This window comes from Gambusia affinis, linkage group LG19 (assembly GCF_019740435.1).
Source record: "Gambusia affinis linkage group LG19, SWU_Gaff_1.0, whole genome shotgun sequence".
NCBI lineage: Eukaryota > Metazoa > Chordata > Actinopteri > Cyprinodontiformes > Poeciliidae > Gambusia > Gambusia affinis.
The window spans coordinates 11,583,938-11,598,981 of NC_057886.1; the positions used below are offsets into that span (position 1 = coordinate 11,583,938).

At 38.1% G+C, this 15,044-nt stretch overlaps 1 protein-coding gene across 1 annotated transcript in view; it reads left to right on the forward strand.

The window, feature by feature from the left end:
- The window catches only part of fam20ca (FAM20C golgi associated secretory pathway kinase a), a 40,412-nt gene that overhangs the window by 23,320 nt on the left and 2,048 nt on the right, over positions 1-15,044 (forward strand). Inside the window, exons 4-6 of the mRNA XM_044101176.1 lie at positions 9,616-9,708; positions 13,619-13,734; positions 14,783-14,963. Of these exons, the coding sequence (XP_043957111.1) occupies positions 9,616-9,708; positions 13,619-13,734; positions 14,783-14,963 (390 nt within the window). The remainder of the gene's footprint in view (positions 1-9,615; positions 9,709-13,618; positions 13,735-14,782; positions 14,964-15,044) is intronic.

Genomic DNA, 15,044 nt, shown 5'->3' on the forward strand with positions numbered 1-15,044 from the left:
GCAAACTGAATTATTCCTGGGCTGGTGAAAAAGTGCCAACAAAGAGGCACGTAAGAATCTCCTGTGCTGTTTTTTGGAAAATTAGCAAACCCACGTTTTAAGACAGTTTGTAAAAGTATTGCCTATGACAAAAGTATGATTTTTTTTTTTAAATGTGCAAATATGAGTTTTTTTATTATTATTATTATTTACCAAAGATCAGTTTATATAATTATACAAACATCTGATAAAGTGTGGCCTGCTTTTGTCTCTACCTCCATCCCACAACCCAACAACCAATCATTACTTTGCAGAAGCACTTTTTGCTGCTGAAGGTCTTAGCTGCTTTTTAGTTAAGGGTCTGATAGATTGAATTTGGACTAGCTACAGGTTCTTAACTGGATTAATGGTCTTATTTAGGATATTTTAACACAAAAATGCAACTTAAATGAGTTCAAACATCTGATTTCATTGCAGCTCAAAGTTGTATGTTATCCTGCTGGAAGGTGAACCCTCCACCCTAGTGTGAGGTGTTTTCAACATGAACTACAGCGTAAATCACATCTTCAAGACCTGAAATAGTGAAAAGCTTCGACAACCATGTATCAGTTTCCCTCCATTTTACATTTGTCTAATACTTTATGTTGCTATAATCCTTAAAATTCCAGTGAAACACAATGAAGTCAAAAGTTGACAAACTATAAATATGTTTTCAGAGTAATGTGCAAAGAGAAGGAACAATAAAGTTGCAACAAATGCAGCAAAGTAAACAATGTGCAATGGCCTATAAAGTGTTATTTGTCTGTAGATGCAGCAGAAAAGACTGGATCTTTAAATTTTATTGCACCAGTGATCTATTTCAATCTGAATCACAGTGCCTCTCTTTTCTCTCATTTCATTTCACATTTGTAATTTGTCATTTCACTCAAGGTTTGATAATATATATTTTATTATAAAGTAGTGTTCACAAGTTTTATGCTACCTCTCAGTTATTTCTCTTTTTTCCTACTAACCAAACTGTTATTTTCTTTTTCTTGTCACTCCTTTGCTTTCAAGGTAGCAGTGTTGATCAAAAGTTCTTGAGGCTTTATGAAGGCTTAAAAATATTTTTCATTGGACAATTTTTTTAGCAGCACAGAACATTCTTCTTTGTTGATAAAATAAATATTCACTGAAGAGATATTGTTAGTATATATTTTATTCATAGTGTCCTGTAGTGTTACAGTGCTTTAGTTCCCTTTGCTGTATGGTCCAGGCCCTCCTCAGGGTTCAGAAATGTTCTTTTTAATAACTTCGCACATTTTGAATGAAAGAGCTTTTATTTTGATACCTTTTCATCTTAAAGTATTTCTCCTGATCCTCAGCCTTTTAGCAGTAATGCAGTCAGTTTTTGGTTTCATTTTTTATTTTTTCCACTGCACTGTTGAACAGTATGCATAGAGGGTAGTTAGAGAGCAGCAGGGATTTGCAGCCCTGTAAGCCACAGCCTGATCCCTGACACATTCAGACAGAGATTTGCAGCCATCTGGCCAGATGAGACGCTTGTATTGGCACATCCTCTTTGACGCTCTGACGGGACTCCACCCCAGGCGAGCATGAACACACTCTCACACACATGCGCACACAGTGAGAAAAGCTATTTCCAATGGTTACGAGGGCTTGTGCCATTTACCTGAAGGGTTGCCAGGGAGTTCTGGTGGTTACAGATAGTGACCTAGCCCACAGCACCGCTGCTGTGCTCAGAGATGTCTGCTTAGATTCCAAACTCAACCGCACAGATTTTGCTCACAGCCTTTGTCGCGGACAGAAGGTCAAATGCTCTAAAGTTGTGCCATGTGTGCAGTCAAAAAAGTCATAATATGAGCATCAAGATTTCTAATCTGATTGGACAATTATGACTTGGCCACACTATTCTGGAGCTGTGTTGAATGCGTACTTTTAGCACAGCAACACACAAACACACATATGTAAACGGGAAATACGTAATTCCAAACAAGAGCATTTAAATTCTATGAATGCTGAACTAAACCCTTGTAATTCAACAGGAAGTGAGTGGGTAATGGCATGAAAATACAACATTATGATGTTAAATGACTAGGCCCTGCCATTCTTAGTCTTTTTCTGGCTCATATATTCACCAAATTAATTGGTCTGACTCCCTCTGGAGCTTATAGGCATAACCCTGACCGAAACACTTATTAAAATCTTTGTACTTCTTTTTTATAAATGTTTTTAGTAATATAAAACCATCACAGTGCAATCCAGTCTGTAGGTACAAAGATGTTTGATTTATTGACTGCTACACTTTGTATCCTTGCAACCATAATCCCATGATCCTGCAGTAAAGCATCATAGGATCACCTTCAGTGATCCGTGTTTCTTAAAAATACCCCGGGGGTCAGGTCTGCCCTTCTTAGTTGGAAAGCTGCCCTGATCTCCAGCTAAACACCGTCAGCGTTTTTCCCCCATTTCCCTTCCGGTTTCCCCTTTATTTTTAGGCCTGATCTCCATTAATGGTTACCACATATAAACATTTCAACTTAAGTCTCATTAGGCCACAGGTCATCTCCACAAATTAAGCTCATTGTCCTTTAATGCATTTTTATTTAAAATCTGTCTTTTTATGTTGCTTTGTGATGGATTGCTTCTTTCTCAATGTGAGACTTTTCAGCCCATGTCGATGTAAGACTCTTTCACTCTGGTTAATGATATTCTTACCAGCTTTACCAAGCGACCTCCTTTATTTAACTCTAGCGATGTCAATTAACTGTCACATCATCACCTATTCTTTTCCCAAATAAATAGTTTAAATGCAAATGGTAAACTTATTTGCAGGACTTTATTTTCAAGACTTAAAATTTATTACCATTCTGGAGTTTAGAAAACAAAATTTGACTGATTCTGACATGAAACAAGAAAAGCATTGTCTTGATTAATTGTCAAGCAGAAAAGAAAAAGTTGTATGTATCAGTTTTTACAGTTTGTATAAATACATTATCTAGTTTAAAATTATCGAGTTTCTTTTGTAACATGGTTTTCCACCATGTGCATTTTGAGGATGAGCTTCCAGCCTGCGATAGCTGCGTCGTTTGCTTCACTCAGCAGCACGACCCCAAGAACACGCATTGCTGCCATGAAAGCAGGCGTTCCAATTTCCTTGAAAAGATATTACATTTACTGTCTAATGTGTTGTTTTAATTATGGTGCTAAATGTGTCATATGGAGTGCTGTGGCTTTAATTGATCATATAGTTTTAATTGCAGTTCATTAATGAAGCAAAATAGCTGCCCAGTACTCTCTTCTATTAAAGCTCAATCAAAAGACATTTCCACCTCCAAACCAGTTCTTGGTGCAGCTGAAGGATAATCACTGATGGTCTTTTTATGCTCTTATTAATTCCAGTCTATCTCCCCTCCATATGAGCATCTAATAACTTTGAAATTGCAGCTCTGACTTCAGCCTTCATACATCTTCTTCGTGTCAAGTCTTTTCCCTTTTGCATTCCTGTGATGATATCACGCACACTGCGTCCCACACATGCAGATGACTTGCCTTTCCCTCGCGGCACCATCTCACCCCATGTGTTGAAAATAGCTGAGGCTAGAACACAACTTGTGCAACGCTGATTTGAAATTCAATCTCGACAGCTACCTTGGGGCCGTGGGCCGACTCTTAGATATTTCTCTGGTGACGGCGTTGGAGGCAGGAATAAAGGAAAATGAGCTGACAGAGAGTGAGGAATGAGCCACAAAAAAAAAAAAAAAAAATGCATATCACCCACTCAATAAGATGCTGTTTGCAGATGTAAACACACGTATGGAGTCGCAAAGCCTTGACAGTTACATCTCTGATAGGCCCATGCTGGATACGACCTGTAGAGCAGCACACTCTGACACAAATCACCTTCCTGAAAAGCTTTTTTTACTCCTGTCCTCCATTCCTCTTACCTGTCTGCCTCCTAAAGGTGATGTGAGTCCTTAACAAGATGTCATTTACACAGGGATGCTCTGTATAAATCACACTAATCATTTCCAGTTCTCCCCAGAAGACCTTTGGGCGTCATTGCACCCCTCAATGACGCCCACTACTATATGTCTTTTTTAAAGAAATGCGATACAATGCGATCAGGCTGTAAGGAAATATACAGTTCATTATTAAAAAAAAAATTTATTTTAATTGGGTGTGATACAACAGTGGACAATAATGTAAAGTGCATTATGACTAGAAGAATGCAACCAGTTGCCTTCAGAAATCAACTAATTAGGAAGTAGAGTCCATGTAGGGTGGCACAGTATAAGGAAAACATGACATGAAATAAAGTTGGTGAGTTCTGTGATAATGGGATAACTTTCTAAAACATTCTTATGCTTCATTAAACAACTATCATCATCCAGTATATTATTTGAGAGCCTGATTGCACGGTACTTAAATAAGTAGCTAATGTATTAGGAAAGCATATTGTAATATTGCGATAGGAATAAATATTTGTGATATATTGTGCAGCTCTAAATCCACCTGTGTGTAATTTAATCTCAGTAAAATAATCCTTCTGTTCAATGAAGACCTCAAAGGCTATAGAAAACAGTGAACACAAAGCATCATGAAGACCAAAAGGACACTACTGAATAGGATTGGGTTCAACTGGGCATGTATGGTTCTGGTACTTCACAAATCCTCATGGAAGAGTGCCAGGAAGAAATCTTGTTTAAATGTGGCAAATGCCAAGTAGAGGAATTGCAGAAGGTCATATGAGTCCAAAATTTTAGCTTTTTGGCTTGGAAAAATGATGACTCTGAGCACATACCCCACATTGAAATATAGTGGTGGCATCATTGTGATGCCATAACGCGTTTCTTCTGAAGATACAGAGAAGGTGTGAAAAGTTGATTAGGTAAATAGACCAAAATACAGGAGTATAACAATAGAAAAACCGACTGGAGTAACCTGTAAAGTGACTGCCATTAAGTTCCAGTGTAAACCATCTACATCTCTGTGACCTGGATGTGCAGAAGAAAATATGACTCATTATTAGTTTGACGCACATGTAAGTTTGTATGGAAAGCGAAAACAAAGGCCCATATCAAAGCTGCAACTCCTACAACAGTGTGGGCGAGCAAGTATTAAATAGAGTAGTAGTGACAAGATATGCCATGCTTGTTTCACCCATTGTTTAAATTCGATTATACCACTTTCTATCTCCACCGGTGCAAAATGGAAAGTCTGTCACATCCAATAAAGTAATAGTCACATGAAATGTGACACAAATTTTTATACATCTCTTTGAAAAACAATGTACACATATCCGTTTTAGGACTACATTTGAAAATATCAATCATATTGTTCAGCTCAGGATGTCAGAAAATAATCTGATGTAAGATTAAAATGGCCTAGACAGTCAGATTTTGATCATTTTTGCCTGTAGAGTTTGAGTGGCTCTGCTTACATCATAGAGGCTCTCGCTACAATCTGGATGAGCTTAATCAATTTTACAAAGAATAATTAACAGAAAAAATTATGTCTAGATGTGGGAGAGAAGTACACATTTTTAATTCCTTAATGTAAAAATAAAACTATAAATCCATGCATCATTTTCCCTAAATTTACAACCATGTACTGCTATATAAAGTCCTAATAAAATGCATGAACTTCATTGCTGTAATATAAAAACTTTCCAAAATAGTTTTCTAATGTCATTCAGTTGTGCAGGCTGAAATTAAGAGGGAAATGTTGCAACACTGTGAGAAAAACAAAGCTTGTATTGGGCGGTCGAGATGCAAAACTAAGAACAGGCACAGGAAAAAAATGAAAAGTGAAAGCACATTTGAGTTTTGAAAAGAGGGTGATGGATACTTGATAATTAGTGTTAAAGAGGGTCAGACCACTTGAGAGGGTTGGGTTTGGCCACCCTGTAAGAACAACTATTAAACTGATGCAGGTAAGAGGACACTAAGCAGGCTTCAGTCTTCTTAATAAATCTTCTCTTCTGCTCTCTCTTTTTTCTGAATATGAAAGTAGAAGATTAAAGCCACTTAAGCTACAAGAAGCGAGTTGTTATACCCTTCAGTCGCATTACCTTTTGTAGGAAAATGTTTCATCAGCAGGAGGCTTTCAAGCCTGCTATTTGGTGCTCATCTCAAAACCTTGCCAACTTGTCTGCGTATTTATATCTCTTTGTTCCCCATTTACATTAGAGGCACCCTGCCAACGTCCTCACAGACTTTTAGCCCAAAACCATGTGTGATTCAGGGCCAGACAGCAACACACCAGCTCGTCAGTGGGGGGTTTCAGATCGTCTGTGGATTACCAGTAGAAACAAGTTTCTCATGTACCCTCCTGCTGTCTCCTTGTTGAATCAGTATTGAAGTTTTTTTGCAGGACTAAATCAGATTAATTCAGGGATTAAAGTCATTAATCATTCATTCCCTTCAACTTCCCCAACTTTCCAGTGAAATGCTGATAAACTTTTATGTTTAGAGTGGACTAGCTGGTGTGCTTTGAATCATTTTCCTGTTGCCTAATCTAGAGTTGGTTAAGCTTACGAACTAATGGCCGAATAATATTCTTCTAGGGTTTCTGATAGAGAATACATTTCTTAGTTCCCTCACTTATAGCAAGGCTTTCAGCAGCAAAGTGGGCCCAGATTATCTTACAACCACCACCTTGTTGTGCAGTATATAATATTCATTTTCTGAAATGCAGTGTCCAGATGTAACTGGACACACACATTAAAGAAGTTCAGCTTTTGTCTTGTTGGTCCACACATTATATTCCCAGAAATCTTGCGAACGATGAATGCCTCTTTTCCACTGGGTGGTACCGTTCAGCTCGGTGCCATTCAGCACATTGTTTTGTCTCCATTGTAAAAGCGGCTCATATAACCAACCTGTGCCGCACCATGGTTCACCTTCAGTTGTAGGTCCAGACACACAAAACAAGACACACAACTGTTTTGTGTGTCTGGTGTCACACAAAGCAGTTTGTTGATCGGAAGACAGAGAAATTTCATTGCTTGCGACAAGCACAGCACATACTAGTGCGTCATGTTTTTTGTTGTCGCACTAGAAACGTGCAACTCTAGGAAATTGGATTTAAGTCCAAGTGGTGGTGGAAACACTCCTGAATTCACCAGGCCATAAAATATTGCACTGAATTGCACTTTTATTTTTACACAAATTTGCTTAATGTTGTGTAGCATTATGGCATGACAGAAAAGCATATAATGGGGGATATACATGTTCACTATTTATGCTCCATAGAACTTCAAGTGATGTAGCATTTGCAAATATGTTTTAACTTAGACTATTTTGAATTTTGAAGGTCTTAATGGCTTCCTCTTTAAGAATTTCTTTCTGATTCTACAAACTGAAACTGTGCGAATTGCTGTCTACTACAGAACCAAAATAGATATGTAATAGCTACTTAGTTAACTCAAAAGTTTTATTCCATTAGAGAGTTGCTTATTTCCTCTCCTCGGTTTTATCCGAAGGACGAGATGGAGGTGGCTCGCACAACGATTTTCTTTCATTCTGTTTGTCTCTACTGCCCCCTCTCTGTCGCCAATTCATATCATCAGTCTGGGAATTTATGAGAGAAAGCAGAGAGAAAAGTGTGTGAATGTTGAGTAAAGACCCCCCCCCCTTTGAAAGTCTTCTAATATAACCCTTCATTGTGCAGGTTTAAGCTCATGGACATTAAAACTGCAGAATCAGCACAAACATGGCCCATGTAGTTCAGCTTCATCACTTCACACACATACACACACACGCACCCACACTCCTGAGCTACATGCAGAAGCTCTGCGGCACCCCTCAGCTCACTCTGCTTCAAATAAAGGCCCCTTTTTATTATCAAGGACACTTCCTCATGGAGGCTGGGTGGATGGGTGCACTACTGCAAGGAAAAAACAAGATTGTGACTCTGCATATTGTTTTTAGATCTGTTGTCTTGTTAAAGGTTTTCACATCATATCCGTTCGTTTCCTTTGGGACCATGGAAACCAGATCTGCGGTGACCATCACATGGCTTTTTCTGACATTTTCATTGAAAGAATACTTGCAAAGAAGCTCAGAATGAATTGTGTCATTGGAAAAAGGCTACAGAGACATTGAGGAATTTTTTCATGGCAATGTCTTAAAGCATGTATTTAAAAAACAGCAATTTGTTTGAGATTTTGCAGCTGAAAATGATCTTATTTCATTCTGATTCTGTTTAATTTAAAGGCTGATTTCATCACGGCATCCTTAAACAACATTTTTTATATATGATTAGGATCTGAGGAATGGTTTGAGTAATAATTACTGGATATATGTCAGTTTTTAGATGTCCCTAATGAACGTTATGTTTATGTAAGGGGTTTCACAACGTTGTGGATTTGAACCCATTTGGTTCATTTCGATTTCCCCAGCAGAACTGTGGATGTAAGTAGTTCCTCCAAACCGTCAAACATCACATCTTAATGTTTCTACCATCCTGTTTTAACCTCTGGGTTGTTGTGTTTAGAGTTTTAAGAAGCATTAGGTTCCCACCACGCAAAACATGTAGGCCTGCTGTACTTAAACAGATTTTAAACATTGTGGTACTGCTTAACATGCTATGTGTGGGTTTATTTTAATGGTTCCAGTCTCAAAAGGTACTTAGAAATGTCTCTTCATCTGAAAGGTGCTATGTAAATAGAGCTCTGCTGATGATCTCCTAAAACTTGCTGCTGATTATTTCCTTCTACGCAGAATCTACCATGAAAATAAACAGATCATTAATCCCCTAGTTGCTTTGGGTGGTAAAGAAGGGATCTCAAAGGCAGGAGTTGATTTATGTGTAAATGGTTGCTTCGATGACAGGTAAAGTAAGGGGAGGAAAGTTTTGTTTTTTTGGGGGTTTTTTGCTAGCGGTGTTTTGCCTTTGCGGTGCGACATGAATTTAAGATGTGAAAGAGGAGGTAACAGTAGCACTTGACTTAACCAGGTAGTTTTCACTTTAATACAGTTGAGAATTGGTGCAGACATAAGAGATGGGTGCGTGCACACTTCATCTGGTCTGTGCTAGTGTAAGCTTTTACGGAGAAGGTTATTGGCAGGTGGGTCTACATATGTACTGCCGAGATAAAGAAAAATCAAGCGAAAGAGACAAGTCCGCTGTCAGACAGCCGGGCTGAGCGGAAAGGCAAAAGGGAAAGACAAGAGAGTCAGATACAAAGAGGCTTCTAACATTTTCTGACTCAGATCCATGACTTGGTTGGCAGAGCTCCATATCTCCTGAATGAGAGTGCGTGTGTGTGTGTGTGCGTGTGGGGGTGCGTATGCCTGTTAGCTGAGAGGAGGCTGCAGGACATGAACAAGAATCCCAGCCAGCTTCCCTACAGCAGACTTGTTCACACAGGCTTTGGTCTGACACGTCAGCTTCTTCCCTAGAAATGGGTGCAGCCGTTGAGATGTGTTTCACCTCGCAAAAGAGTAAAAAAAAAAAATATTTAAAAACAAACTGATGGAGGTGAAACAGTTTGCAAATAGAGGGGTGAAATTGTTTCAAATTAAAAAAAGATTAAAATAATATCAAAACGTATTTTTGTTCAAAATGTTATTAAACTAAACTCTAATTAAATTGTCTCAATAAAACAAAAACATCCCCATTGTTTTCCAGGCAGACCAGAGAGCAGGAAACGCCTCCAGATTTCTTCTACTTCTCCGACTTTGAGAGACACAATGCTGAGATTGCTGCTTTCCACCTGGACAGGTGAGTTTTTTCGTGTGGTTCGCATCGTTCGATCCACACAAATAATCTGGAAGCGGTGGATTTGTCCCGCAACAATTTCCATAGGATTAAGTGTGAGGGATTGGATAACGTGCTTGGAGAAGGGATCATCCCTTCTTTTTGCAATTGAGCACATTGATTTCAGTGTGATCCTTCGACTCCGACGACTTCAGGGGACACAAACTCAGCCCTAAGAAGAGCGATAAATGAGAGAGGCGGAGGAGGAAGATGCTGGGAGCATGATAATTATTTTAAACGTGCTTACAGAGTCAAACTCTCACTCCCTCTTAAATTTGCTCTTCCTTGCACCTGTTTCAGTGGGCAGGAAGAGCCAGACAGGAATATCACAAGTGTATCATTACCCACAGAACATGAGTTTAACCCTGCAGGGAGGCGTTCTGAGTTACCATTAAAGAGCAGTTTGCCTGCACCATGCGGGGTTGCCTTCAAATTAAACTTTGTGCACAACCATTGAAGCTCGAGATACCTGTCTGAGCCAAAACTGTCTTGTTAAATCAAACTGGATCACGGAGGAATACATAGGAGGATGTAAGAACACCTAACTCCTACAAATAATAAGTACAAGCTTCATTTTTGCATTTCTGTCACACTTAAATGTTTAAAATCATGATATCAGTTCTAATATCAGAACAAAATACTCTGTGTAAATTCAAAATAGAAGTTCTTAAATGATTATTTTATTAATTTAAGGGAAAAAAGTTATCCAGAACGACTTGACTTGATGAGGATAAAAAGTCGCCCTTATTGTTAAATCACAATTTTACTCTTCTGTAAGTCCATTGAAGCACAGAGAGAGAGAGGTATTATCTAAAATTAAAGCAAATATGGAACAGCTGTCTGACATTTCCATAAATATATTATCACATTGATGAACCTGAAAATATTTTTTTGGCTAAAGGCACAATGTTTTAGAAAAACAGTCATATGGAAACAGGTACCTATAAAAGGCAAAAAAGAACAAAAAAAACCCATCATTAATAGTGAACGTTTTGTCTTAAATGATGACAGATGACTGACCTTAAGAGGGTCATTCACGCTCAAAAACTCTTGATCGTTGCTGGATTTTAAAAAATAATAATAATTCTGCAAAGAGGGCTGCACAGTGCCACAGTTGATAGAGCTGTTGCCTTGCAGCAAGAAGGTACTGGGATCGATTCCCAGCTCTGGGTCTTTCTGCATGGAGTTTGCATGTTCTCCCTGTGCATGGTGGGTTCTCTCCGGGTTCTCCGGCTTCCTCCCACAGTCCAAAAACATGACTGTCAGGTTAATTGGTCTCTCTAAATTCTCCCTAGGTGTGTGTGTGTGTGTGAATGGTTGTGTGTCCTGTATGTCTCTGTGTTGCCCTGCGACAGACTGGTGACCTGTCCAGGGTGAACCCGCCTCTCACCCGGAACGTTAGCTGGAGATTGACACCAGCAACCCTCCTGACCCCATTAGGGACACGGATGTTAGAAAATGGATGGATGGATGGATAGAAAATGGATGGATGGATGGATGGATGGATGGATGGATGGATGGATGGATGGATGGATGGATGGATGGATGGATGGATGGATGGATGGATGGATGGATGGATGGATGGATGGATGGATGGATGGATGAAAATATGCAAAGAAGTGTGGAATAAATTCCTTCACAATGATACAAACAAAGACTTTATGGTAGTTTATGCCGCAGAGGATGGAAAAATCTCTTATTAGCTGGGACATTTACTTTTATATATTGGGCACGATAGTTTTATTTTATTAATGAATCAAAACATTGTTTGAAAAGTATATTTTTGTATTTACTCAGGTTTCTTTGGCTGATGCTAAGATAAGATGTGTTTGAGGATTTGATCCATTTAAGTGGGACGAAAAAAATTGAGAACATTTTCACAGCAAAGTACTGTGTGTGTTTCCTATCCCTGAAAGCAACATTAAGAGATAAAATGTGGATTTTTTATTTTTTTTTACATTCCACAAATCTGCTCATTAAGACATTAAAATAAATATTTTTTCATCAAGGCAGCATAGCTCACATAGAAAAATAGTTCATTTTGGCTAAATCTATTCACGAAGAAAAAATGGTTTTAAACATTAAGAAATAATTCTCTAAAAAACACTAATGTGAGAACTAATTTAGAATAGAGGTAAGAAGAGCTTTTTTTATTTATGTTTTACTTTTTTCATATGATTTAAGGTTTTCATGAATCTCTAATTAGAACAGCATGGCTCTACAGAATAAACATGATGTGAAAAAGAGGCTCATTACTTTGAGCCACAGGCCACATAAATACCAAGCAGGATTGTTTGTAGAGTTATATAAAACAAACAGTCTCCACAGCTCACACCCAGAGCAGAAGGTGGCATTTTGAAGTTGTCAAGTCTTATTAACAAAAGTTAGAAGAGATCCACATAAAAAACTATTGCTTGGTAAAAATGCTGGGGAAAAAACAACAGTTTTCTTTCCAAACTTCACAAATAAATATTAAGTTTACTAAACACGATTGAGAATTTAACTCGGACTCTGTGCTTTGCTCACTTGAGACCAAGGTTGAGATAAACATTGCAAACACATTTTGTGTATAACAAAGTGGAAAAGTTCCTCATGCCCACCGTTCATGCTTCTCTTGAAAAAGACCTGGGAACCTTGTTAGAGTGCATGCTTCCATCTGGACCTTAAAACTAAAATTTAATCGTTCATCAGAATAATGATACATTTTCACCATTCCCAAACCTCTGTCCTACAGAAAAGCCACTGCTGATTTAGTTAAAAAAAAAAAAGCAATTAATTCCTAACAGCATTTTTTTCACCCCTAAATAAATTTACTTAAATTAGAAGTTGTTCTTTCCTAGTTTTTTTTTTCCCAGTGTGACTTTCAACTCAGGCAATAAAATAGAAATTATTCCAAGGCTCCGTTCACATCTTCACTAAGGGTACCCAATGTATGTTGCCAATAAACACTCATGCATGCATGCATACACACAGATGCTCCTTTGTCACTTGGACTCAACATGACGGTGCAGTTTGCAGGCGCTGAATGATATCTTCTGTAGGGTAAAGTTTCACACACTCAGCCGGGCTGTTTGTGTGTCCGCCTGCTCCCAGGAGGCTCACTTTTGGTCTCAAATGGTTTCAGGGTCATTGGGGGCGGCAAACATACAGTGACGCAGGCTAAACAGGAGCTGAATAGGTATAGTGTTCAGCTATAGAAGCATTAAGGAATAAAACGAAAAGGAACAAGAACAGAGGACTGGACCTGCGGAGTTTATGTTAAACTTGATGAAGCTAAAGAGGAAGAAATGAAAATGTGTGTTTATTTGGAGATCTTGCTGATTGTGCTGTCTCTTTGAGAAAGAATAAAACAAGACCATAACATGCTCAATAGCCTTATGGGTTGAGTTTAACTTGAGCAAAAACAGAGAATCATTGTAGGATGATGAATTATCAACATCAAACAGATCAAACATGTAGTGATAGATTTTCTCATGGTTACTGGTGGGTGTCTTTATTTAGATGAACATAAAGATGCCTGCAGATGTCCACACAGTCAAATCAGCAGTGTTTTAAAAATATACATATCCCATTTAGAAAGTGAATGCCTAAAACATTTGGTTTTCATATTAGCTTTAAATTCTAATTATCATTTAACAGAACTCCCAGCTGTGTCTGTAGATCAAAGCTAGGATGCAAAATTTTTAAATCTGGATTTTGCTGCAATCAAACATTGTTGATTCTATGTTGCATTGTTTTTTTGTGTTTGATTTGATGTAAAGCACTTTGAAATGCCTTGCTGCTGAAATGTGCTATACAAATAAAGTTTGATTTGATTTGATAAAGCCGAATGATCTCTAAATTTTTATTTTTTTTTCCATCTTTGTCATTTTAGGGTCCTTGACTTTCGCAGAGTGCCTCCTGTGGCGGGGCGACTGGTCAACATGACAAGCGAGATCAGAGACGTGACGCGTGACAAGAAGCTGTGGAGGACCTTCTTCATTTCACCAGGTAGAAACTCTGACTGTAGCTTGATGGGTAGGAAGATGTGTTAAGTAGAAACAAACACAGAGGAGCCATAATTAACTTCTGCTGCAAGTAAACTGCAAGCAGAAGCAGCTCGACCAGTCAGGCTGACAATCTGCTGAGCTCTTCAAAGCAGTGATGCAGGACTGAGTGAACTGAAAATTATATAGCAGAGCATGACAGAAACTGTCCACATGGTGGCACTGTAAGTCCACAGATGCTCAGTGAAATTCTTTGAGAAGGAAATATAATCATGGTCTCATTATGCAACATAAATTAAGTTTTTGCAAATAAAAGAAAATGAAGGTCAACCATTTGGAAGATCACTGATGAATAAAACTTTCTGTAGATGTTTTCTTATTATTATGGGTATGTTTAGTCAAAAGGGAAAGAACAATCTGGTCAGAAATCGACTGAAAATATGATGAATTTATTTAATATTTAAAAAATGTAATAATTTATTTTATTTGAAAAAAAAAATTCTAAATAAAATGTCAAACCTAAAGCAGTTGATTCTGTTTGGTTTTCTTTATTTCCTTTAAGCAGATTTTGTCTGGATTATTAAAAGTCAAAGGAAATATGAAACAACTGTTTATTGCCTGAACAACTGCATAAAAAAGTGATTTGTGGTTTTGCTGTGAAGCAGATTCTGAATGGTGTAGACATTATCAATTTAAACATTGCAAATACTTTGTATTCAATTCACTTTGTGTTATTTATTGTTTGTTCACAACAAATGTCATCTTATGGCGCTTTATGCAACAAACATATTCAGTTGACAAACAAAAATATGTTGTTTTTAAATGCATTTAATTAGACAGAGCAATTATGAATGATTGGCAGGGTTTCATTAAATGAGCCATGATGTATTTTGCTTTTCATCGTCCCGCCTCTTTACCGTTTTTTCATAATTCACTTCTACATTTTTCTCCTCATTCATATTACATACAAACACATCTAACATTAATGTGACTAAAACGCTTCCTTTTCCTTTCTCTGAGATCTGAATCTGTCTCCCCTTTTCCTTCTTCAGCCAACAATGTCTGCTTCTACGGCGAATGCTCCTACTACTGCTCCACGGAGCATGCTCTGTGCGGTAAACCAGACCAGATCGAAGGCTCCTTAGCAGCTTTCCTACCCGATCTGAGTCTGGCCAAACGCAAGACGTGGAGAAACCCCTGGAGACGCTCCTATCACAAGCGCAAGAAAGCAGAGTGAGCAAGTTTTATCATGATTAAGCAGGCTTTAATTCTGTGAAGAGGAAAAAGAAAAAAAAGAAAGTTAGAAGTTATATT